Below are 26,074 nucleotides of genomic sequence, written 5' to 3' on the forward strand. Positions count from 1 at the left end.
AGACTTCTCCTTGGCGCGAGCGCGCTCTCAGTATGTTACAGATGGCTATGGTAGGTTTTAGAAAGCGGACGATCGCCAATGGAACTAGGGACAAAGCTCAGCGCAAAAAGCGACTATATGCGCATTCTAGGGCTTGATTATACCTACTATGGCATATCAGCCTCCGTGTGGGTTTCAGTACTCGGAGATGTAAAACGACACGTCCGTCCGGGAAGCGCTAGAGTACGATTTACCAATGTTAGAGAGAAGGTACTTAGCAAAAACTGTATTTTGCGGCCGTGCATGGTACATTTGTTATGTCGTACAGCCCCCATTGCGAATAACCAGGCCCCTTATTGGTTCTTTTTTCTGGTCAGGTGGGACTGAGCTGGTTTGCCGAGCGGCGCTTGGGCAACAACGCAACACAGGTTGAACAAACAAACAAACAACTTTATTTCAGCATCAACAGGGAAGAATACAACTCTGGTGAGGCTACAGGGTGCTAGCAAAAAGCCTCTAACGGCTTGACAAAGGATTCGCTTTCCCATCCGTGTCTGTTCGCTGCCGGCTGCTTTCTGTGTGATTCTTGCTTCGCTTATTACAGGGTGATCAGTGTCCCGCGCGTGATCTTGCCTGCTATTTCTTAGGCACCAACATACGCTATTAGTTACCGGGACCAAGGCTTAACTCTGTGCCGCAAGCACTTAATATGCCTGCATTTTACTCCACGGCAGTAGCATTTTATCGCCACGCTCAGCAGGTTTACCCGATGTAGACATTCTAGAAAACCGTGTTGTAGATACAACGGCGGCGGTGCTCGTCCCTCTGGTTCCTCCAGACCGTGTAACACGTTCGAGTCGTGTCTCGTGGAGCGCGATAACGGCATCCTTTCTGCCTGGCCATCTCCGCAACTTCATATGGCGGCTGGGATGGAGAGTACTCCCAACACGAGACAGACGGAGAGGTGGAGCATGGTCCCATCTTCCACTTGTCCGAACTGTCCGCTACAAGAGTCCAACCAGCATGTGCTGCAGCAGTGTGTAATTGCAAGGGTATTTTGACGAGCCGTTAACACTGGTTTCCGTGGCCTTGGAGTTTTTCGCTTCGTCACATCTAGCCGCTGATCCATTCGTCACATCTAGCCGCGTAGTCGCTTCTCTCGCCTTCTAGTCGCTGCGGGGGCTTTTTGTTTGTGGCGTAACAGGTGTGAGGCTGTTGCGGCGGGTCACCGTCGCCGTGCTCGTGTGCGGCTGGTTTTCCATCTAGCCTGGTTCTTGTAGCCAGTTCATCAGACAGAGCTTGACGAATGTATATAATATGAATGTATTTATTATTTCTGTGTGTGCATGTTCCCGTATCCGTGTGGGTCCTTGTATATATATATATATTTCATGCTAACAATATTCAATTCCGTACATTGCCTGCGCCATAACATCTGTTGTACGTATCTGCTGGTATGTTCACGAAGTCATGTATGTTATGTGAAAATAAGAGGGTTGTATGTGTGTGTTAGCCCACAGTGGCATGTGTTGACGTCCTGTGGACTTGGACATCTGTGTAAAAATGTTTCATGTACATAGTGTTTAGACATTTGTATATGTTACTGCCCTTGATTACGACACTGTACCCAACAGTTAGAAGCGTCCTCTGATGAAATAAACTTTGCCTAAACAAAAACATTTATGATATAAGCACATTCGCGAAGGCTTTGCGCTCGCCCACATATAGTACATACCAATACCACAGCCGCTCGATAAAAAAAAAATCACCGACGATTACAAAACTGCCTTAAGCGAATTCTAAGCGCAGCTTCGTGTTGGGGCAACGACAATGATGTTTGAAGTTCTGGCTATCCGAAGTTGTAGCAGTGTAACATTTGTTACATATTGCCACAGGAACTGCCAGCGCTCGAGTCCTAAGCACACTACTCTGTGCACTGCAGGCGTCGCGAACCAAGCGAAACGGCGACAGCCCCGTTGCGACAAGCGAAGCCTACCGCAGCATGTATGTGCCGCTCCTGCATGCGCATGAACTCCGACCGAGGGGCCAGCGCGCGTGACGGAGGAAGAAAGTGAGGTTAGAAGCCAGTGGCTCGTGATATCCACAGACTCCGCGTTCGATCTCGTTTGTCCTGTTTGTCCTCGTTCGCTCTATAGGTTACACCGACGCCAATGGCGACGCCTCTCAACGCAGGAACGGGCGCCTGAAGAGCTGCGCTCTAAAAGGTGCGGCCTGTTGTGTACCCCGAAAGCGGCGGGAGCCACCTAGCTGAGTGTTTTGCTGCTGTGGCGCCACAAGACGCGTCGCCCCAAGGTTGTTTAAAGAAAACACGAGTGTTCCTGTGTTGCGCGCTTTCTTGAGGAGCTTCGAACTCTTGGAAAATATTATTGGCAATCAGGTCACCAACACTCCCATGTACACATTACTTCCCTCGAAAACAAAGATGTCAGTTCCATCCAATGGTTCCATCAATAGCATTCAGTGTCATACGATAATTCGTGGTAGCCGACGTTGGCATCATTTTTTGCCGTTAAAAGATGCCACGAGACGCAGCGGCTCCTCGGCATGCTCGATGCAGCGTCTCGCACACTCCAGAACCCTCGTTCTTTATCTCTCTTTAGTTTTCAAGGCGTCTGGATGTATGGACGTCTCTTAGCGCCAATGCGGATGAATCTGTGAACACAGCGTTGCAACTTGTGCCCATGTGTTTCAGCGCGACGCAACAGGCCGTACATTTTTTTCAATCGAGCGGCTTTGCCAGTGTTTTAAATCGTCAACCACGTTTTGTCTGAACACCGTACGTTGCCTTATGTTTTAATACCCCTACTTCTTGAAAGCCTTCACTGGGGTTGCAGCTTGACACTCGCTCAGACTAGAGTACTTGGTAACCTAAGTTCTCCGCGCTTTTTTTTTTTCTCAAGCGAAGTTTCTATTGCCTCAAAAGTGCCGTCGGCGTTGCATGTGTGACCACAAAAAAAGAAAAAAAAACATTCGGCAGATCCCACGTCTTTTGGGAATCGGTTTAATGCGAAGCAACCAGCGAGTAATTCTATACTGCATTTCTTGCCTATGAGCCAAGCGTTACGAGGTGGATAGACTTCTTGTAAGAGTAGTGGTTGTGATCACATTGTGGACTTACCAGGCACGTCGACAACACTGGCGTTTAAATGGTAACTTATACTCTCACGTAACCATATGCAGCTTTTCTGGACACCAGCGGCCTAGTTCGCGTGAACGACACCACGTGGCGTATCGACCTTAAAGAATTCAAAAGTCCCGCCATGACGTATGCAGTGACGTGGCACTAAATAAAAGAGAATCAAAAGAAACAGTACACACGCCCCGAGACTGTCGCTTCACCTCAGTGCGCAGAAAAGAGAGCGCTGTGTGTCGGCGTTATCTTGACGGCGACGACTGGCAATGAATCGGCAGTTTTTCTAGACGTGCCACGCCAAATGTATAGCCGTTATAGATGCGCCCGCGATACATCAAGAGAATCGTGCTTTTATTTGTTTGTTTAGTTTCTTGCGCTGCCGTACCGGTGGGATATTGAAGCAGCATGCTTTCCGAGTTTCTTTTTTCAGCTAGCGGGAATCATTATGTTTGGGTACGAACAGGATATTGTGGTTGCATAATAACCAAATTTCCTTTGGTGTACCACTTGGGTGATGATTGTTTGCTCCTTGCGTTACCTCAAATTAGAACTGGATAAGTTTGAGAACGCTAGGAATGAGAGTAAAAAAGGAAGTTAATGATAGTTTTTATTTGTTTTCATTTAGTTCTTCTTGCAATGTCGCTGCCACCGCAAGCATGGCGCCGTCAAAGCGGGTGTGCAAAAATGATACAGTCGTTGAAAGATGATCTTGTACACCGGAAAATGTGAACTTGGTTAGTTTTTTTGTTAGGAATGAACGTATAGTAGAACATATACGACTGACGTGTTGTGTAATAATCTCTAGATCAGCCGTCTATCCCGCTAAAAAAGGCACTTATCTATCATATTTGCATTTCTTCTTTCTCGCTCTTTTTTTCCCTTTTTTTCTCACGGTCGACTGACTCATATGCTCGAGGTGATTGTCTTGAATCCTGTTGGCGCCGGAAGTTCTCCTGAAGCTCTCGTTTCATGTTCTGTAGGCGCAGTCTCTTTCAACTTTGCACTACAGCAAGCACAAAGTCGGTCATGAATCACCTACTGGCCCAATCGTCCACTTTGATCAGCACAAAGAAATTCAGAAGAGCCAATTTTGGCGTTTTTGCGCTGACAACAACGATTGTTAATGCAAAATAATATAGCAACTATTCCTACAATCTCTCAAAATCACTTCTTTATTCTGTATCACTCCTGATGTAGAATACAAAATGCATTTGACTTGCTCAACAACGGGTCACAAGACACATCAGAGTTCAGAGAAAAGCGAACCCTTTAATTCCCCCTTCTTTCGTTCACCCAGCATATGAAAATTTCTTCAGTTGTGAGTGGAGCTCCTTCTGTGGCCACGAAGATGTGCAGGCGTTCCAAAGGAAATCTTAAGCCTTTCTTTCCAGGAGGTTCCCTTAAGAGAACAATGGTGTTTATGCGCACAGGAATTTCGATTAGTAGTTTTTTGCTCGTAGCAAATTAATGACTGAAAAATACCAGTCTTCAGCCAGATAAAGCCTAGCGAGATCTGCTTTTTAGATGCGAAGTATCTTAAGGCGGAGCTCAATCCGGTGGTGGTGGTGGTGGTGGTGGTGTGCGGCGGGACCACCCTTACTGCGCATGCGCATACCCTCTCCACACACCTCTTCTCCACTCACACTCTCCCCTCCCCCTCTCCACTTTCCCTCTCCCCTCCCCCTTCCCATACCCCTCTCCCCTCCCCCTTTCCACTCTTCCTCTGAAACGCGGGCTAGACATGCCGAAATTCTCTCCTGCGCAACGCCGCGATGAGCTCGAGCGCATGCGCGATCCCTCCCCTTCTCTCTCCACTTCTACGCTGCCCCCCTCTCGCCCGCCTGTCGACCGCGTTCCCCGCTCGCCCTGTGAGAATTAACGGCCAGGCTAGATGGAAGATACGACGCGCGTAGCGTCCCTCTTCGCGTTCCACGACGCGAGGTCGGTAGCATGCACAACGAACGCCAACGGAACGCGATCGTGCAAGTGCTCCGGCTTCGCATCGCCTCATAATCCCCTTTAGCGGGAGATGGTGTAATTTTTTTCCCTTAACATCTACTGCTTTCCAAGCAGTAGTCTTCTTCCTCTGAAAGCCCAACGGAAAATGACCCATGTCGAATAGAATGATTAAAGCTCCGCTCGAGGGTCTTCAAAACCGGAGCTTTTTTTGTACTTCATGATGCAAAATATCAGCCGCGTATTGAATCCTGGAATCTTCTGGCTTGATAGGAATGTCAAAGCTGCGATGACATTCCTGATTGGGATTCTTTTTTGGCTCAAACGTGTAGGCCCACCTTGAAAGTCCCTTCCACTGTACCGGGTAGTTTTATCTCTATTGTAGATAAGGAAATCATAGTAAAATAGATAGTAAGAAATATATAATTAAATATTAATTTTACTGCAACATAAAAGTTGCAATAGAAATACGCGCGAAAGCGACTAAGAAAAATTAATAATATTTAAGAAGACACGATAACTGGCATGTAGCCTCGACTTTAATAATAGGAATATCTGCACACAGGTGTGAAGTCTGGTTAACGCGCATCAATAGCACAGTGCTATCATAGATGCATGCGTTTTAGAAAACACCCTCTAGACATGGTATTCCCTCTCAGCTTTGTCTGAGTGGAAATAGCTCAAAGAATTGAATTCCTGTCATCTGATAACACGTTATTTTTTTTCTTAGATTAGGCCCTAAATCTGCCCTAAATGGTGGCTCTCCCTTACAAAAATATTTGGTAACATTAAGTTGACGGTCTAAAGACAATTGTTACTAGAACCTACCAACAATCAAAATAGTGTCTACCTATTGTCTTTAGACGTCTGTGCCAACAATCAATCAACGCTCTGGCTGCAATTGGCCACCAACTTTGAACAGACTCATGTTCATAGGTTGTCTGGTGACCTCGTAGTAACGCCCTATCAACAATGTTCAACAGACACCCTATCACTGTGAGCAAAAAAAAGCCGAGATGGGAGTAAATGGACTCGTCCTCTAGCGCACGCCCCTATGGGGGTTTTATATACTCCGTCCAGGGGAGTAAAATATTTACCCCCTTTAAGGACGGAGGTTTTGGATGGACTGAGCGGAGTATTTGTTTGCATCCATAGGGGAGCTTTTCGCTGTCGCACCATGCGCCAGAGAATCTTTAATTAAATTAGCATCGAAACACGCAAACTCGATCACACGTACACAAACATGCACACAACATTCGCAAAGTAATACAACACTTACACTGACAACCGCTCGCCACCCGCTCTTCACAACCAAACTTTGGTCACCGAGTATATATAGGCACCACATCTTGACCTCCAATGTAGCTCAGAAGGGACACTTCCTTTCCGTGTAATTAAGCAACAAACATTCATGGCGTACGTACAAATTTGCGGTGGGCGTATAGATACCACTGAGGCACACCTATCTTTTACTAAAAATCCGCCTAACATTCAACGACTTTTTTTAATTAGCGAATTTTGAGGTCAGTAAGAAGGAGGCCTTCAGACGGTCTACATAAAATAGTCTTTATACAAAAGTAAGAAGGAGGTCTTTAGACGGTGTACATAAAATAGTCTTTATACAAAAGTAAGAAGCAGGCCTTCAGACGGTCTACATAAAATAGTCTTTATACAAAAGCAAGAAGGAGGTCTTTAGACGGTCTACATAAAATAGTCTTTATACAAAAGTAAGAAGGAGGTCTTTAGATGGTCTATTGGCAAATGTTACTAGATCGCAAATGTTACTAGACGGTCACCAATGTCAATAGATGGTTACTAGGTGGTCTACTCAATATTACTAGCCATTTTTGTAAGGGAGCTGCGCTGTACAGCGCACACGTGTGCTGTACAGCGCAGAGCCACCATTTAGGGCAGATTTTGTAGGGACGCGGAAGTTACCTCCTTGATAGTGAGAAAGTTCACATATGTATACACAATAACCTTCTCAATATTTACTTATGGACAAATATTTGGGATCGTGGAACATGAGGTGAGCATTAGTGAGGTCACGCCTTTTTAGAGTAAATACTTACTCTATCACTATATATATATATTCGCGATGTGCTTTCTTAAAGGGACTGACAACCGATCGAAATGTGTCACAAGACCCTGGCTGTGAATTACAGTGACATAAACGAGTTTTTTTTTTCACCATATAATTAGGATTTGCATTGTTGAATTGCGCTTTGAAAGTCACAACGGCATGTCGCGTTGCCTGACGGGCAAGCCTTCATAGTGCACGAATGAGATGTGCAGAATGCTGTACGCAGTCCGCTGCTATTTACTAAAGAAAAAAAAATGCGTTTAAAATTAATCCGCACGTTATTAGGCATTCTCGATTTATTCTGTGCTTATAAAAGAGTAAAAATAGTTGACGTTGAGAGGTGGCGTTGCCTTCGCGACTACTAGTGAACGCATGTCGAGCAATGGCGCATGCGCGCGGCGCTTTCTACATTGAACGAACTTCCATGTAGCACACATCAAAAACCGGGAAAAAGGAATTCCATACCGCTGGGGCTGTGGCATGGGCTTCGCAAGACACTGACCTACGTAGGCGGTGTCACGGCTGAAACGTTAGTAAAGGCATCTTTTAAATGCGAAGCATTTCTTAGCGGACCTCTGGCACTTTGAGCGTTTCTATCTACGTATCTATCTATCTATCTATCTAGCCGCCTACGTCTGGGTGCTCTCATGATCGCCTCCTTAACTTGGTGTAGGCCAAAATTTGCATGGGAGGGTAAGAGGATTTGACGAATATGATTGCCGGGTCATGACATGAATAACGTTAAAATCCTGTCGCGTACGTCGTCAAACCCTTTCCACTAGACACGTGTGGCAAATACCCGTTTACCTTGGGCCGCGGTGTACGGGTATGCGCCATCGGTGATTGACAGTTTATATCTACCCAGGAACGGCGAGAACAGACATTGGTTGCTTAAATGCTAAAGCGTTAAGGAAAACCAACATCGGCAGCATTTACTCAACAAATAGAAAGTATGAAAATTAGGATCCCAGCAGGAATCGAACCCAAGCATTCTGCGTGGCTATCAGGTATTCTACCACTGAGCCACGCCAGGTCTATAAACTGGTTTGAAGAAATAGCCTACGCAGGCGTAATATCTGTGCAACGTCAATTGTGGTTGTGGTGCTGGCTATTTAATTTTACAAGAAAGCAATAAACGCTACATGATACTCTTACGATATGTACTCCTGCGATACTGGCGTCATATCACATTAACGTCTGTAGTTCCAGTGTCGGCTCCGCTTTTATAGCAGTCTAATAAACATTACGTTTGTATCTCTATGATTCAGCAAGCTATACTGAAGCATTGCTCGACCCCGGAGGCATACATTAACGAAAGTTACATATGATATCCACATCACCGCACCGTAAAGTGCACTTCGTTCACCAGAACGGCGCAGTGTCCTCTTCATTTCTTACGATGCTGGGTGATGGCCTCATGCTGACGGAGGATGATGCCTGATTGATTGACAGCCGCTTTGCAGATTAGGCTACGTAGGCCACACACACCCAGGTATTCTACGAATACGACCGTCGAGGCCTACCAGCCTCGACGGCCTATACCTCACCAATGCGATGGGTGGCTTCAGGTTCCGACATGTCGCCGGCTCTGTCGACAGACAATTTGTCGACGAAATGACCGAGGCATCCACGAATTCCAACAGCTCTCCTATACCACATACTTCACTACACATGGACCCCTCGTCACCACGATCACGACCGGATAATATAACAAGTCACGACCAGCTGCTGGTGCTCACTAATTACGGTGATGATGCCCTCGTCCAAGAACTGTCAAGAACTTCTTGCACACTTGTACACGGGTTCGTGAAACGTGCGTGCATTCTCGAGACACGTATAAGCACTACGTATCAGCTTACCGCTACTGGTGTTGGTAATACCCACGTTGCATACGTAACCGTAAACAACTGGTTATATAACACATATGCGGCTCTGCGGCATATACATGTGTGCGTATAAAATTTATACAAATCTTTGGCATCATATTGTAACGTGTCGCACAGTAAAAAACGTTACGCCACAGTCCCCTACCCGCCGCATGCTTCGCATAACATCGACACCTGAGGCGAACAAGCAAGACGAGCTTGATCTTTTCATTAGTTTGATGAACCGTAATTAGGCTTGGCTCGGGAACACAATGCGGAGGGCAATCTAGTGAGCGCCGAATACTTGTCTCATTGAATCGGTAAGCAGAACTGTAAAGCGAAAAGCGCTTGTTAGTTTTGAAGTCTTCTTCCTCGCTGTTTTCATTCACTCTGTTGTACATTGCTGCTAACATGGGTACCTGTTAAGGGAAAGTCATCAGTAAAGACAACATGCATGTGTCCATGCCTGGACTTCCCTCTTAGTTACTCCCTCTTATTACTCTTTCAACGGCGTGAATTGTGGCGTTGCGGCAACAAGGTAGTGTGTAATCGGCTAATATTCTCTATGAAATTACCTATGCTTTTCAGGAAAGCAGCGTACACTAAAGAACGTGTTGAAAGGGTGTCGTTTCGCCTCACAAAAACAGTCCTGATATCGTGCATGCCTCTCGATTGCATTATCGCCGCGCGCCCGGCACTTCCAGGTTACAAATGGCATGCACGTTATGAGCGTGAGACAGCATTCTTCATAGGAAAGTGGCGAGTGCCGAGAATTCAAGAAAGGAAACGCAAGCCAGCAGCAAAGCAGCCGGTTTAAGATCTCTGCGTCGATGCTATGGCAGCGGCCGCGCTCGCTTCCGAGTCTGCTTGCCTACCGTTTCGCCGTTTGTTCCGTGCACACCGCTCCCCGCCGCCAGCCTGCGCCAGTCAGCGAGGGGGGGGGGGGGTGTTGGGTAATGGGAGGGGGCACTTGCTGAAGGCCTTGACAGTTTGAGAGAAACACCTATTCTCATTATTCTTCTCAGTAAAACACCGCCTCCGTCAAACTTTTGGGAGGGGAGGTGGGCCCTTGGGACATACCCCCTAGCTACGGGCCTGGCCTCTGGACTCCTAGGTGGCTCCGGTCGGTTGAGGTTAACTAAAATCTGGGTTCCTTTTCTTCGTTATTAAGTAATGGGTTGTGTGATAATACAAAATAAAACATTAGAAGTTTACTTGCTCCATTTCCAAAAGCGAAACCGAAACTGCAGCAAATATCTTGGTTGCAATGCTCCAGCGAAAAAAACAAGCAACTAAATCTTCAACAGCGTTGTACTAGTAATAAGAATTGCTGGAGTTCTACGTGCCCAAACCATAATATGTTTATGAGGCATGCCGTAGAGGACGGCTGCAGAAATTTCGACCACTTCAGGTTCGTAACGTGCATCTAAAACCAAGTTACACGAGCCTCTAGCATTTTCGCCTTGTTCGAAAATGCTGGAGCCGCCGTCAAACCTGTGCCCTTTGGGTCAGCAGCCGAGCACCGTAACCGCTGTACCACCACGGCAAACATAGGCAATTCTGAGAGAGACAAAAAAAAAAAGAAAAAACCGCATTGGGATTCGAACCAAGGCCCCAGCGATTGCGCGCAAACAGCCAGCATGGATCATCAACCCATTCAGCCACAGCGCGCGGCGGCTATCCCGTGATACGAACGCTATTATAAAGATACTACGGTCAAACTCTCCTTGCAACGCTCCTTGCAAGTGTTCCCACCTTCCAAAGAGCAGGAACAGAATGCAAAAGTGAAAACAGCTGCTTTCTGTTTGCAAAAATGCGCTGTAGACCATAATTCGATGTTTCCCAGCGCAAGGAACGAAGACGACATTTGAAAACACACGCAGCGCTGAACTTAAAACTGACTATATTTTCAAACTTACAGCAATATATATGCGCTCTTCACCAGGAAAGAAAAAAGAATTGAGCAAATGAAGCATACAAAAAATTCCATTAAAAATTGTAGAAGCCCAAACAATTTTGAAACCTGATAAAAAGTGCACGAGTGCAGCTTCCGAGCAACGAACGTGAATTTCTCGTAATCGTAAAATATATGTGATATCGATGATGGGTTGTTAACTTGTTTCCTGCGACTACAATTTTTTGTACACCACGCCTGCAATTGTCGCGTGACCAAAATCACGTAACATCGCACATCTACTTATGTGACTACAATCACGTAACAACTAGCCACGTGACAAAAATCACGTAAAATCAAGTAATTAGTCTCGCCACTAAAATCCCGTAACGTCAGGTAACTATTGACGTGACCTGTTGGCGCCAAAAACTTCGGAACAACCGGGTGGCGCGGGGCAACCTCAGCGTCCGCACTGGACTCTAATAGAGATGTACTTTCTCTCTCACGTGACTAAGATCCCATCACGTAACTACTAGTGACGCGACATTTCCCCTTCAGAACCACGCAACAAGTGCGTAGTCTGGGGAACCGACCGAAACCTGAGAAGAATAGATTATCCAAGCTTAGCCATATCCTATAATACTATACTAGCAAAGACTTTGCACCTCGAGCAATAGCCTGGTATTACTAGCAAAACCTTAGAAGAAGCTAGGTCGAACGCTAGCTCCGCTTTCGGTTCCAGCCTTACGCAGCCAGTACATGCTGCGCACATTTTCATTTACAGATGTTTAAAATGGCATCTTATTGCGGTACGTTGAGGTGGGCTGCGAGTGCGTGCGAAAAGCTGCTGAATCACAGGATTTTCGTTTTGTAACTGGGAGCACCAGTCCCTGGACTTCCCGAAAGCTTTGATCCACACACGTCATATCACACGGACCTATCCGATGCAGCGCACAGTGCTATGTGATGTTAAAGGAGAAGGCATGCTGGTTTTTTTCTGTTCACGTAGGGCGATAGATATGACAAGAGATGAATAAAAATCCCAGTTTCACCGTAAGGACGATGCAATGAGTGCGATAGCAACAAATGAAGTAAAGCTGCAGGCAGCTAACTCAGATGCAGTCTCGCGTAACTCTACAAAATGGTGCTGTAAGAGAATACAGCCACTCCAGGTAGGAAAGGGGATTTCGCACAGTCTCTTCGAGTTGAGAGCGCAGCATATAGAAGGGTATATGAGCCGTCCGCTGATGCTTGTCGAGATGGCGATTTTGATTTCATTTAAGTTAGGGTGAAATCATTGCACTGCTGTTTGAAAAAGAACAAATAATTTTTCCTATTCTTTGATTTGCTTAACTATCTGTTGGTTTCATTAGTAGTGTCTAACAAAAAAAAAAAAAAAAACAGAACCCCTCGAAAAATTCCCCTTCGTTCGTTAAGAGTACGACAAACACTAGCGTTAGCCCTAAAGTAAAAAGCAACTGCAAAAACGTCTTTGTCATTTAATTACTATGCCTCGCTTGTCTAAGCTTAGTTCGCTTCCTTTACGTTGCTGAATTGTAGGTAACTGAGAAGGTCGTAACGACATCATGAGAAGGGAGAAATAGGTTTCCACCACAATACGCGTACAAAAGTTCGAAAGAGATTTGTTCACCATAACTTGATCGGGCGTTCTGTTCCTTAGGACGTTTATAAAAGAGTAAAGTAAGAATTACAAATGTAGATCTGAACGATGTGATACGCGTGGAGTGTTTATACATACACTAAAAAAGTCATATAATAAAGAGAAAAAAAGAAACGGCAGCTCAAGATTACAGTCAAGAACCGAAACCGAAACAAAAGCTCTTTTTTGTTTCGGCAGCGACATCCTGTGCGAACCTGCAGAACTAAGTCACGGGGTGAAAAAAAAAAATGCTGATCCGTCGCCAGGAATCGAACCTATGACGGCGCTGTTACGCTGCGCTCTGAACTTGAGCGATTAGCTCGCTCGGCCACGGTGAATGCCTTGGTGCCATTGGTAAGCAAGGGTTTATCAATTTACCACAAACATTTGAGCGACCGCGCTTCATTAAACGCGTTAGGGAACAATGTTATGCCAATTGCGGCAAGTTGAGATTGGCTTCAAACGAAAGCTGATTGTCAGGACTACATGTGATTTTCTGACCATTACCGTAACTTGCTTAGTTTTACGACAGTGACCGTTTTTGTCACGAAAAACAAGCCACATTTTTCGCCGTTTCCATAGACTCCCATTGTACAATGTTTACCTGCTCTGGGAACAAAATTGAAGTCACTGCAACATGATCGCTGCAGTCTTCTCGTCCGTTTAGGTTCCCAGAAGCGCTCTGTGGTCTGCGTTTTTCAACATTCACCCTCTACACTTAATTATTCGGGAAAAACTCGCCAGTTCCATTGAAGACGCGCTAGCTTCGCGCCGGGGCCGCCAGGGGCGCTGGCTGTGATGTGTCCACAAAAGCTGGATATGGTCAGCACTGACGTTAGAGCACATACTTCACTATTATCGAAACGAAGTGCACTTTACGGTGCGATGATGTGAACATCACACGTAACTTTAGTTAGCGTATTCCTCCGGGGTCAAGCAACGTTTGAAAATAGCTTGCTGAATCATACGAATACAAGTGTAATGTTCATTAGCTATGAAAGCGGAGCCAACAATGGAACCAAAGACGTTAACCTGTAATGACACCTGTATCGTAGCAGTATATATGTAGTGTTTATTGCGTTTTTGTAAAATTAGATAGCCAGCACCACAAGCACAACTGACGTTGCACCGACATTACGCCTGCACAGGGTGTTTTTCCAAAGCAGTTTCTAGACCTGGTGTGGTTCTGTGGTAGTATACTTGACTGCCACACAGGATTGCCGGGTTGGATTTCAGCTGGGATCCTAATTTTTATTCTTTCCATTCGTCGGGTGAACGCTGCCGATGTCGGTTTTTCTTAACGTTTTTCTTAACGCTCTGGCATTTAAATTACCAATGTCTGTTCTCGCCGTTACTGGGTAGATATAAACTGTCAATCACCTGTGGCGCATACACGTACACCGCGGCTCGTGGTAAAAGGGTATGGGCCACACGTCTCAGACGGAAAGGGTTTCACGACGTAACGTGACAGGATTTTCACGTTATTCATGTGATGATCCGGCAGTAATATTCGTCAAATCCTCTTACCCTCCCATGCCAATTTTTGTCTACACCAAGTTAAGGAGGCGATCTTGAGAGCACCCAGACGTAGGCGACTAGATAGATAGATATATAGATAGATACGTAGATGGAAACGCTCAAAGTGCCTTGGGTTCGCTAAGAAATGCTTCACATTAAAAAGAAATTCCGTCATCTACCCGTAAAGGGAACCCTGAGTAGTATGCGAAGCAACCATGAGTCGACTTAGATTTCTGTAAATGCTTTATTTTCTTCATCACTGTTCATGGTCCTTCTATTCGAGGTTTCCCTGATGTTGCTACTCGTCATATATGACTTTAGGCTCAGGGGAACGTTTTCCCTTGAGTGTAACGACCTTGTGGTCCGTAAAGTATAAAGTTAATGGCTCTTGCTGCAAAGGTTGCAACTTGAAGTTTGAGAATGCGATGTAAACGCGCCCGTTCCGCTTCGGCTTCGTGAGCCCGCCGCTCCGGATCGGCTGGGGTACTGGCTACGTCGACGCGACGCCGGGGAGACAGGCCTCGTTCATAAGCTGCTTCGCATCTAAGGGTACCTTGCATGATTTATGGCGTAGTGGGTACCTTGCATGAATGACGATGATTTATGGCGTAGTGTCTACCTTGCATGAATTACGATGATTTATGGCGAAGTGGGTACCTTGCATGATTTATACCAGAGCACGCGCCGCAGTGGAGCGAGCGCTGTATCGCACGTCCATATGTCAGGCAAACATTCCTTTCTGAACCCATGCGCGAGCTCTCCGCTCGTGCGAAAACTTCGTTCACTAATTTCTTCCATACATCTAGTGACACGCACTGGTCATGCCAGGGGGGACAGGCCTCGTTCATAAGCTGCTTCGCATCTAAAACAAGAAAACAATTGGCCGCCTATCTGCGTGCTTCGCTGCAAATGTGGTCTAAAGACGATAGATGAGGCGCTGCGTGAGATATGGACGCCATCTGGCAATACGTCGGGAAACATGAGTGCTTTGTTGCGGGCTGGTAGTCCCGGCGCAGCAGCAGGCGAAGACCGGCGGTGACCAACGCGACCGGCGGGGACGCCAGCCAGCTCGAACACGCGGTTGGGCACGAAGCGCTGAAGCAGAAGAAACGTCCGCAGTCAACGAGTACTCTCCACACACTTTTTTTTTACACGTCGCCTGGGTAAAACAGGAATGCCAGAGCGGCGCCCCATGGCATTCGTACAGTGCAATGCAGAACCGAAACCGAAACACAACAATGAGCTCGTGCAGAGAGCACGGAGGAAGGCCAGTTTCAGCGCAGTTGCATTTTCAGCGCAGCTTAAGAAACTAGGGTCTTTAGAATTACGTATGTATACATTTTCTGTTAAAGGAACACACCACCTAATACTTAACTAGTGATGTTGCGCCTCAGATATGCGTAATGATTGCTTTTTTGATCGACAATGTACACAAGTATGAACCTAGTCAGCCGTTCAAAGTTGAACCCTTGGGCAAGTGGTTCAACTTTGGCCGAGTGGCTGAATCGAGTGACGTGCCGACAAACAGAAATACAGACAGACAGAACAAAATTTCTCCGTTTAAGTATCCCAAGAAACACTATCGTCTTTAAAAAAACACGCCAGGCCTGCGCGGAACGCGCAGCACAGTCACAGCGAAAGCTCTAAGAGCGGCATTTTTATAGCCCGCTTGGGGCTGCTAATACAACTACACTAGAAAGATACTCACTACGCCATAAATCACCATTTTTGTGAAGTTGGGCAGCACCTACTACGCCATTATTCGTCATTCTGCGGAGAACCGTGGTACCGGCTACACATCGGTAGTCATAGGCGTGCGCAGCTTTCGCCTTCAGGGGGGGGGGGAATGGGCGAAGGTTCATCACAGCGCCCCCCCCCCCCCACCCCATCTCCCTAAATGCATGAGCGTAGGCGTCCGTCACCCATTGCTAGAAAGCGCACACCGTGCCGTTTCTCTCCTTAATTGACGACGCTTTAAAGAAGTGCACACCGGGCACCAATGTTGATTTTGAGCTTGTTGATATCATCTTTAAACGGGATTGACGATTCGCTGTGTCCAAATATATGTTGACAACTTGAGCTACCACAACAGTTTAATCATGAGCGTGGGCGTTAGTCGCGATAGAGACATGCCACGAGGCGTCAACAAGGGTGCATCCACGCCAAACGGTGCTATAGCTGCCCAGCACGAATAGACATTTTACAAGCTCTCATATATCACTACACAATAAGCACTACTTCTGTGAAGTCACGTTTCACTTTCCCGTTATACCGATTTCTATGACGGAGGGATCAGCCGTGTTTTTTTACCGGCTATCGCAGATCGGTGTGGCAGTGGCTTCGGCAATGTAGGCCAAGTGAAACCCCCAGCAACCGTGCCTTTTGATGCATTTTGTTTTGTACCAGCCGCGAGGAGTTCGGGTGGCAAGGGAGGTGGTGAAGCAGGGAGTCCAAGGAGCGCTGCAGATGCAGATGCATTGGTTTTCTTTGATGAACTTCGGTGCCGATGACGCCGTTTTCTGACGGTTTCGGCAGCCTCGCGATGCGATCCATTGTCCCTCGCCATTTGTCTCAATACAGTTATTTATGTTTTCATTTTCGGGCACTCTTTTGAGGAATCTTCGTGGGGTCCGTTACAGTTTGAACACTTCAGAACATTGGCTCCAATAGGAGAGGTGTAATTTCGTCAACGCTTTAACACACCGTGAGGTGGCGGCTTTAGCCCAAGCCTCGCTCATAACATCGATCCATATCGAAAAATAGCTCTCCGACGATCGCCTGGCTGTCGCACCACGTTCCTCGCTCGCGCTGTGAGAATTAACGGCCAGGCCAGAGGGAAGACACGACGCTGGTCGCGTTTCTCTTCGCCTTTCACGACGCTTGGAACGAGTGCATATCGAGTATCAGTGTTTACTATGTGCTTGTTGATGCCATATTTGCGCGGGACACACCATATGCGGCGTCCAGGTATATCGTGGCCACGTCAGCTACTGTACCGGGGTTAAACCATGATCATGGGCGTTAGTCGTCGGTGCGGAGATGTGCTACCAGGCGTCAACGTGGATGCGTCCACATCGGGCTGTGCTATATTTGCCAAACAACGATATACATTGTACAAGCTCTCATGTACCAATGCACTATAAACAATCAACTACACCTGTGACGACACGTTTCACTTTCCTGTTATACTGATTTCTATGACGGAGGGATTAGCCATCTTTTTCCTTCTTTCGCGCGAAAGCGGTTATGGAGTCCGGCGGCGGATAACTACGCTACCAAAAATAACCGTTGTTGTGATCTCATAACAGCTTAAGTAGCCGGGCGCTCACAAGCCCAATGAAATGTAGCCCTCGAAGGCGCGCCGGTCACATCCGTATTGGTATGCGCTGTTTTCCGATAATTGATGCTCTCTGGAACATGAGCTTGCCGGCGATCAGCCACTTCTTGCACGACAATGTGATCTTTTATCGAGGTGACTTGTGATTTTACGGTTCTGCATTTCATTGCTGCCTGGAGACGAACGCATGACCGTCGTTTTCGGCGGTAGCCACAGATGTGTTGCGCAGCTGAATGCGTTGATGTCGGTCCAATTCCTGGCATGGAGGAAGCAAACAGTTAGGAGAGAGGCTTGCGCAATGCGATAGGAAGAAAGAAAGGTAGTGTGCTAGGCATAGGCGTGCGCAGGGTTCCCCTTCAAGGGGCGCGAATGGGTGATCACGGCGCCCCCCTCCCAATTCAGTCAATGCATGAGGCAGAGTTTGCTCCCCCCTCTTCTTAGGTGACTAGAGGGAGAGCGCCCCCCTTCCCACCCCCATCCCTCCGTGCGCGCGCCTATGTGCTAGGTATGCACACGCCAAGCTTCGCTTGCCCAAAATCTTCGATAGGGCAAGCGCTCCTGATTTTGTAGCGTTAGCTACACTTGCCTAGCCGGAGCCGGTTTCGCGTGGGTCATCATGAGGCGTGCTGCGCATGCGCGAGGATGAGTCCGGAGCCGGCATCTCACGCGCTCTCCGCCACCGCCGTGCGCGGCTCGCCGCTGCTGGTGGCGGAGGCCGGGAGGAGTGGCGTCGTAGTCCGGCAGACAGACTGGCGCCAGCGCGCTCGACTCGCCGCTGCTGCTCTGCGCATTCGAGAGGGGTGACGTCGTAGCCATGGCGCGCGCAGCAATTCGCCTTCGCTGTGCAGTCACCGTCTGAAAATGCGCTGATGCCGCTTGATAGCGCCTCTGACTGGCGTTTGCAGGTGGGTAACGCCATGGAGAAGGAGAGCGCAAATGCTGCTCAACGGCGCAGAAGAGCCGAGAAGCTTATGTCATCGGATCCCGAAGTAGTTGCCTGGCAATTAGCGGTTCAGCGTACGAAGAATGAACAGAGGAAGGCTAAACGTGCTGCGGAGACACTGGAGGAAAGGGAGGAACGTCTAGCAAAGCGGCGTCGCCAGGATGCTGAGCGACATGCCCGACCACCTCTGCAGCAGCAACAACAAGACGCCGTCGATGACGTCAAGGCTCGCCGATCGACTGCCTATACTGTGAAACTTAGCGAAAGCGCCAGTGCGACTCGGACCTTCGAGACCGACTTCGTAAACAATCCGTTTGGATACGTGTGCGACGTGTGTGAAAGACTATGGCACGTGAAAGACTTGACGCCGCTAAGTAGTGCCATGCGTGAAACATTGAGTTTAGTGGCGGCACCTGAGTGGGGTGAAACCGTGGCGCGGGTTTGTACAACGTGCAAGAATTTTCTCATTAAGCAGAACATTCCGTTCTTTAGCGTTACCAATGGGTATCGTTACTCGGCCATGCCGCCAGGTCTACCGGTTCTGACCGATGTGGCCGAATTAGTGTCATTGGAGCAGCAGTAAGCATGACAATCAAGCTAATCCTAGACAATCTGGAAAGCTCAGAATAATCAGCTGAACCTTTGCTAAGGCTACGTATATCCTGGCATAGCCGAGCTAAGCCACTGCAATTTTTTGTTTATCGGTCTCGAGTGAAGCTGCCCTTTTTTAATGCGTTGCATTCTCTATTATGCTGCGCACACGGTTTGAATATAGAGTTCGACGTCCCTCTGTCTCGCCAATCCAGCAACCTTTTTGGCTCAACTTCACAACTATCATAAACAAAAATTCGATCGGACTTGTATATGGCCCTCATATAAACTATTTCCGCAGCCGCATTGGTTAGTCACTACGTTCTGTGCTCAACTACGCAGTAAAACAAAAAAAACGCCAGGCCTGCGCGGTAAGCGCAGCACAGTCACAGCGAAAGCTGAAAGAGCGGCATTTCTAGAGCTCAATTTAAACTCTCTTGTGGCTACTAATAGAAGTACACTAGCGACGTACCCACTACGCCACAAATCATAATTTTTGTGAGGTTGGAAAGCACCCACTACAACATTATTCGTCATTCGGCGGAGAAGCGAGGTACCACCTGTAAGGCATTATATGCAGTTTGGTGATGCCACGGCTGATGACGATGAAGAATTACGGCTGGGCCTTTTGTAATGGGTCGTAAGCTTTAAAGGACCGACTAGTTACGTAATTCGCATTGTGTGAGTCCCAGTTGTTATTTAACTCTCCTACCACGCTTTATAACATGCGTTAACGTGTGTGTGTGTGTGTGTGTGTGTGTGTGTGTGTGTGTGTGTGTGTGTGTGTGTGTGTGTGTGTGTGTGTGTGCGTGTGTGCGTGCGTGCGTGCGTGCGTGCGTGCGTGTGCGTGTGTGTGAGAGAGAGGGAACTAACTTTATGGAGATCCTGAGGAAATCGATCACGGGAGCCTTGGCTTCCTTGGCTACCAATAGAAGTGCACTTGCGAGGAACACACTACGCTATAATACATCATAATTTTTGTGAAGAAGGGATGCAGCTAGTAGGCAATTTTTTGTCATTCTGCGGAGGATCGTGGTACCAGCTAAACACCTGTGAGGCATTATGAGCTCTTTGTTGATGCTGTGGCTGATGACGACGAAGAATTATGGCAGAGCCCTTTGTAATGGGTTGGAAGCATTCAGCAACCTACTCCTTACGGAATTCGCATTGTGTGACGCCTGGTTACAGAATTCGCGTTCTGTTACGATTGGTTGTTATTTTACTCTTCTACCGCGCTATATTACATATGTTAATGTGGTTACTTCATGATATGAAGCCTGTATGGGGTCTTTTTGCAAGACAGTTTCAAGTACCGGCATGGCTCTGAGGTAGAATACTGGGATCCCCACGCAGAGGGCCCAGGTTCGAACCTCGTTCAATCCTGGAAAATTTTCTTACTTGTTTTTTTTTTTATTTCGAGCGATAGTGGTTACGGACACCGGCGGAGGCGGCGCACAACAACGGCGCCAAAAACGGTACTTTTGATCTCACAACAACTTTCGCTGTAAAAAATATGAACCGTAGCTCAATAGCTGCCGAGCCGTAAATATAAGTGTCAAACAGCACAATGACTCTGTTATAAAGGAAACCTATCCATGAATGCTATACTGGTGCTCCAGGTTTGGTCCGTCTGTTCTCACCGCTTAGGTAAAGTTCGGTATTGTGCAATCTCCAGGATCGTCCCACTCCTGCAGATAGCCTCATAACAATGTGGCCCAATCCCGGTAACAATGCAATATAACGCCACCAAGGGAAACTCAGACGCCTGGCGTGTTTCGATTTGGTCCCATACGCCCTGCAAAGAATCACGCAGTGCTTCGCTTTACACACGTACACTCTCCAGGAAAAGCTTGCAGGACGCGAATTAAAAGCGAAGCTGTTCTTCGCTGACGCAGCTGTCGTTACGCAGCTCGGCGAAAGGCATGCGCGAAGGCGGAGGAGGCGATAGGAGGACGGGGAAGAGGAGGCAAATGATAGGCTGCGCTGGGCGCGAGGAGGGCAGAGGTGTCTGAGAGACGGTAACCAATGCGAGGCTGTGCTTGACGCGAGAAGGAGAGCTGCGCTGGCGAAGATAATAATAATTGTTGGGGTTTAACGACCAGAAATCACAATATGATTACGAAGGATGCCGTAGTAGAGGACTCCGGAAATTCTGACTATCTGGTGTTCTTTAACGTTCACTTAAATCTAAGTTCCAGTGTCGTTATTCACCGACATCGAAACTGTTTGCCTCCTCGCGTCGCAGATGGGATTTAGCGCCATGATGGTCGGTCGAGTTTCCATGGACACGTTGGAGCAGTGGAAGGCATCGCACCACATGGGCTTCGTCTGGAGGACAGCCACCTCGGGAAATGGTACGCATACGCCGTCACAATGACACCCTTGATTCTTAGATGCCGCAGAAGCTGACACATTGCTCGGCAAGAGTTACGAAATATGAGAAGACGGGTGGTAATAGTTTTGTCCTCGTTATGCTGTTTACTTTTAAGTTTTGCAATAATAAGTCTGCGTAAGGCAAGGTCGCTGTTGGGTGGACTTGAAAAGGAGCCAGAACTGAGCCAGAAGGAGCCAGAAGTAGCCAGGCCGTTTAATATTATCGGCAAATTGTAGCCAAACAGAACATAAGTGGTATTATGAGCAGCGAGTTTAGCATTGATCAATATCATCATAAATAAACAAGATTGTAAAAATAAGAGCACACTTTTTCCCTTATTGCTTGGTCTTCAAGTCACAGATAAGCTGGAAATAAAAAAAAACAAATTATAATCAATTCATTGCGCGTGCATATAATTTATGTTGAAAATATAGAGTTCTTGCCATATACAGATACGTATAATAATAACATGCCAGCCAGTAAGTCAGTAGGAACATTAAATATTGAAACAGTTTTTCCTTGATGCTGCAGACCGAATTTGGTTAGTAGAGTTAACATATACAAGTCCAGCTTCAGATAGTGAAATCTGGTTCAAGATGACCACACCAGCTTCACTTTGTTGTAGGTCTCAGTTTTTGTCGAGTTTACGAGAACACGCTCTACGCATCATAATCACTCGTAGAAAATTTTGCGCGTAGTATCAGCATAGATGGCGGGTAGGATGAGCAGCGTGCTGGTCACGTGTTTGCCAACCTGCAAGCAACCTCGCCACTCCGTATATGCAGGCGCGCCAAGCGTTGTGTAAGTGTTGCCTCAATGCGCATTAGCCTGCTGGTGGGTAGATAGGTTGAAACGCGCGCGCATCATCTGAAACGACACAAAAGCTTCAAAAATGTATTTTATCTGCCAAAAAGAGAGAAATGGTCCTTAATGAACCAAATAAGAAGTTTAAAAGAACCCAAAAACTAGGCATAGAGCCAACTGGAAATTTTCTTCGCCAAGCGGGGTCGAAAAGTAACCAATTTGGCGCAAGTTTGCCACAAACGGCAACCCTTGCTTAAAGAGAGGGCATCCGTTATTTGTCATCTGCTGTGATATGCGTACGTTCGTCCAACTGCAATTTGTAACGTAATTTAGTTAAATTAAAGAAAATATGAGGAAAGTAATTATTATTGTGTGTTAATTACTTTTTATTAGCAATATTGCCATCTCTGTTCCCCTTTCATGAATGGGTCGACAGTGCGCACATACCCCACGCCCGCAGGTCGCACGAAACCCGGCGAAGGTGACCAACTGTTCACGTGGGTTCCCTGGAACTCTTACTCCACACCATCGCAGCTGTGCTTCGATGCGTGCAGCTACGAAGAACCGGTAAGAGATTTTTAGGGGCGAAGCTCCTTAAGGCGGCACCCGTTCGTCCCTCGTAGTCGTAGTCGTAGTGCGTAACCAGTCTTACGCTTTGACCTCCAAGGTGGTGCCGGTGGGAGATTTTTCCTGTGCGTTGTTGAACAATAAAAAATTCGCAGCGTGCGCGTTAACTAAAAGCCGAATTCTTCTGTCTCTCATTCCCCATTAGCAGCCATTGGCATGTTCCAGTAGGAAACCTTAGTAGAAGTAGAAGTGTAAGTGTTAGCTAGAAGCCGACTTCTTCTGTCTCTCATTCCCATTAGCAGCCATTGTTTACCTCCAAGATAGTGCCTGGTGAGATTTCTCCTGTGCGTGATTAAACAATCAAAATTTTGTTCAAAACGCCGTTGATTGATGAAATAAACCAACGAAGGACGCCAGATGTTTTGTAAAAGCAGAACGAAAGAACGCCAGATGTTTATAAAGCATAATGAAAAGACGCCAGCTGCTTAACGAAAGACGCCAGATGTTTTCTAAAGCAATGGTTTTCTAAACAATGAAAATTCACAGCGTACATGTAAAATTAAAGTGAGCTGAAAGTCGTCATAACTCATCGAACCTTTAGTATAAACGCGCCCGATCTCACGTCGGTGATGACGTACTGGGCAGAATTCACGGAAGATTCACGGTTTACCGATGAACCTCCGCAGCTTCGCCCACTCATCATCATTCACTCCGTGGATATGCTGTGATTTTTTTTTCTCGCCACAGAATCGCTTTTCTAATTAGAGCTAGACAAGCCTTATTTCTCCTTGAGCTCACTGTGCGGCTGTGGTGTTGTCAAGCGGGCAGAGAGATAGAGAAGACTCTGTTGAGTGAAAGTGGACCATTCACCGGCAGGTGACGTAGCCCTCTTCATCTCGTCTCATTTATTTGCTTCCAATCGCACGTACTCTGCAAGCTGCTTTGCATCCTTAAAGCCATTTCAAGCGAGTAAGGCACTCTTTTGCCTAACAGCCATTAGGATATAGGGGTGTTATGAATTATCGATACACTGGTGGCCCATACAATATTGTGACGGCTGATTATTGCAACTCGTCAATTAAAAAAAAAGCGTCAAATATTAGGAGGGTTTAGATTAACAGGTCGGTATGTCTTAGAACTATAAGTGCACAATCAATTTATGAGCATTCTGTGAATCTTTATTCTGTAATTATGCACAACAGGAATATGCCCTCCGGCACTGAACGGCAGCTCAAGGTACCATGATGATGATGATTAACGAACTTTATTTAATTAGCAGAAAGATCCCCCTCCCCCTTTCAGAAGGGGGGACCCAACCTAGACGTCGGCCATGATCCCGTGGGCCCTGGCAGCGTCTTCGGCCTGCCGCACTAAACGTGCTTGTAATTGTGAGTCGGAGCTGGCTATATATATATACAATATGGTTGGTGAATGGCTGTATAGCGCGCGCTCTTTCCATTGTTGTCTTACACTGCTATGTACTGTGTATGATTTGGCGCCTGAGTGCGCCTTCTATGCTGATGTATTTGGATCTTCCTTGACTGGTAGCCTTCACATTTCTGTTTTTCAGTGATGAGGCTGTTCACGCGATTGGCAACGCCCAGTGATATGGGTGTTTTGATCTGTGTAAATGCCTTTTTACTATTGTGTAAGGGCGTTAGTCATATACACTACAAGATCTCATGAAGGGTGTAAACTGGTTTACTGTGTACAGAGCACACAAGAGAGAGAAACATAGAGGAGTGACAGGGAGGTTAAGCCGAGGAGACATCCACCCACCCTGTATACCCTGTATCCGGGAACCTGATACCCTGTATCCTGGAAGAGGAAAGGATACATGAAAGAATGAAGGAAGAGAAGAGTCTATGACGACACTTCAAAGGAAGTAAAACTAAGACATTATCAAATTATACTGCAAATCACTTTGCACCTTTAAAGTGACTTCAAGTAACGAAAACACCTTCTTGCCTAAGCGTAATTTTCAGAATTTGGGGTGTAAGTTGTTTTGATTCCCCATAAAGCCTTTTCGTTCGCGTAAGGGCTATCGTTTTACCTAGGTTACGTTAATGGCAATGTTTTACAAATCTTTGATTACCACGTTCCTCTCAGGGTACTGGCAAGCTGCGGGCACTTGACTGCCATATGTGACATTGCGCATGTCTTTTTCTCCTTGTTACAGAATTCGCTTGCGAATCTGTCTGAGCAATTTTTTTTAGCACAAGGTGCCTTCTTTGGATCTTGTTTGAATAAAATTTTCAATTTCAAATCTAGCGCTCCGTCATGTCCCGCAATTTTTTTATTTGAAGTTTTTCGCGCTAGTAAATATATTCCACAGAAATTGCATCGGATCCAGCTACCCGTTATTTCTTCGTGATGAGCTAGTGCACCTGAGTGTGTACGGACAACAATGCAGTTGCGAGTCTGTCTGTGTAGTCTGTCTGTGTAGCCACTCGCAAATATGTCACGGAGTGAAGCATGAAGCAACGCTCGTTCATTCAGCCAAGCAGTGTCTTGCTTACCCGTGTGTGTGAAAGATCACCGCGGCGTGAATTTGTCACAAATCGCAGGGAGTACGACCCTGGGCGCACAACGTCCTGCTGAAACATGCACAGCAACTGGTAAGCATTGCAGCAGCGCATATCTCATTTCATATTTTTTACAGCGAATTGTTCTGGCTACGAGGTGGGAAAATGTGGTGGTCCGTGAGTCCGTCAGTGCGCAGAAACTATAGTGAAGAAGCAATGCAGCTACACAGCTTATAGAGCTAGCTATGACACCCGCCGCCGGACGAATCTCTACCTACAAAACACTTTATGTGTTCTTAATATCCTTTAAGCAAACGTCAACAAACGCAAAGTTTGAAGCACGTACCTCTTAAATGTGGTGAAGGAGAAATGAAAAGTTACAACAGAAGACCACATAGATACAAGTTTGCTTAAACACCGATGCCGCACGTTTCAGCTTCGCTGGTTAACCATTTGTACTTAGTGCTCGGGCGGCCCATTTGGTTTTATTTATTTTTATTTTAGGGGCGAAGCTCCTTACGCCGTGGGTCCGTCAATCCTCCGTTTGTAGGTTTGTTTGTTTGTAGTAGCCACCTCTAGTTCGTGAGAAGCGCGCGTTCTGGTATACAGTAGAAGAAGAAGACGACGTTGACGAGTGAAACTCTCGTTGCGTGTTCGCCTGTGTGGCGTTCTTTCTTCTTTACTACGTCTCGTGTTTTCAACGACACCCGAAGACAACATTTCAGAAGTAACGCGCCATGAGGCTCCCTCTTGGCAAGCTTTCTCTTTAGCTCGGAGTCGCCAGATGGAAGACAAGGCTGCGGAACGGAGGGCACGGAAGGCGG

The 26,074-nt window shown here is 46.8% G+C and overlaps 1 protein-coding gene across 1 annotated transcript in view; it reads left to right on the plus strand.

Moving 5' to 3' along the window:
- LOC119406376 (lysosomal alpha-mannosidase-like) overlaps positions 1 to 26,074 on the plus strand; it is a 79,201-nt gene that overhangs the window by 13,707 nt on the left and 39,420 nt on the right. The window contains exons 5-6 of the mRNA XM_049420067.1: positions 21,226 to 21,334; positions 22,619 to 22,725. Coding sequence (XP_049276024.1) covers positions 21,226 to 21,334; positions 22,619 to 22,725 — 216 coding nt within the window. The remainder of the gene's footprint in view (positions 1 to 21,225; positions 21,335 to 22,618; positions 22,726 to 26,074) is intronic.

The sequence above is a fragment of the Rhipicephalus sanguineus genome, chromosome 10, assembly GCF_013339695.2.
Source record: "Rhipicephalus sanguineus isolate Rsan-2018 chromosome 10, BIME_Rsan_1.4, whole genome shotgun sequence".
NCBI classification, from domain to species: domain Eukaryota; kingdom Metazoa; phylum Arthropoda; class Arachnida; order Ixodida; family Ixodidae; genus Rhipicephalus; species Rhipicephalus sanguineus.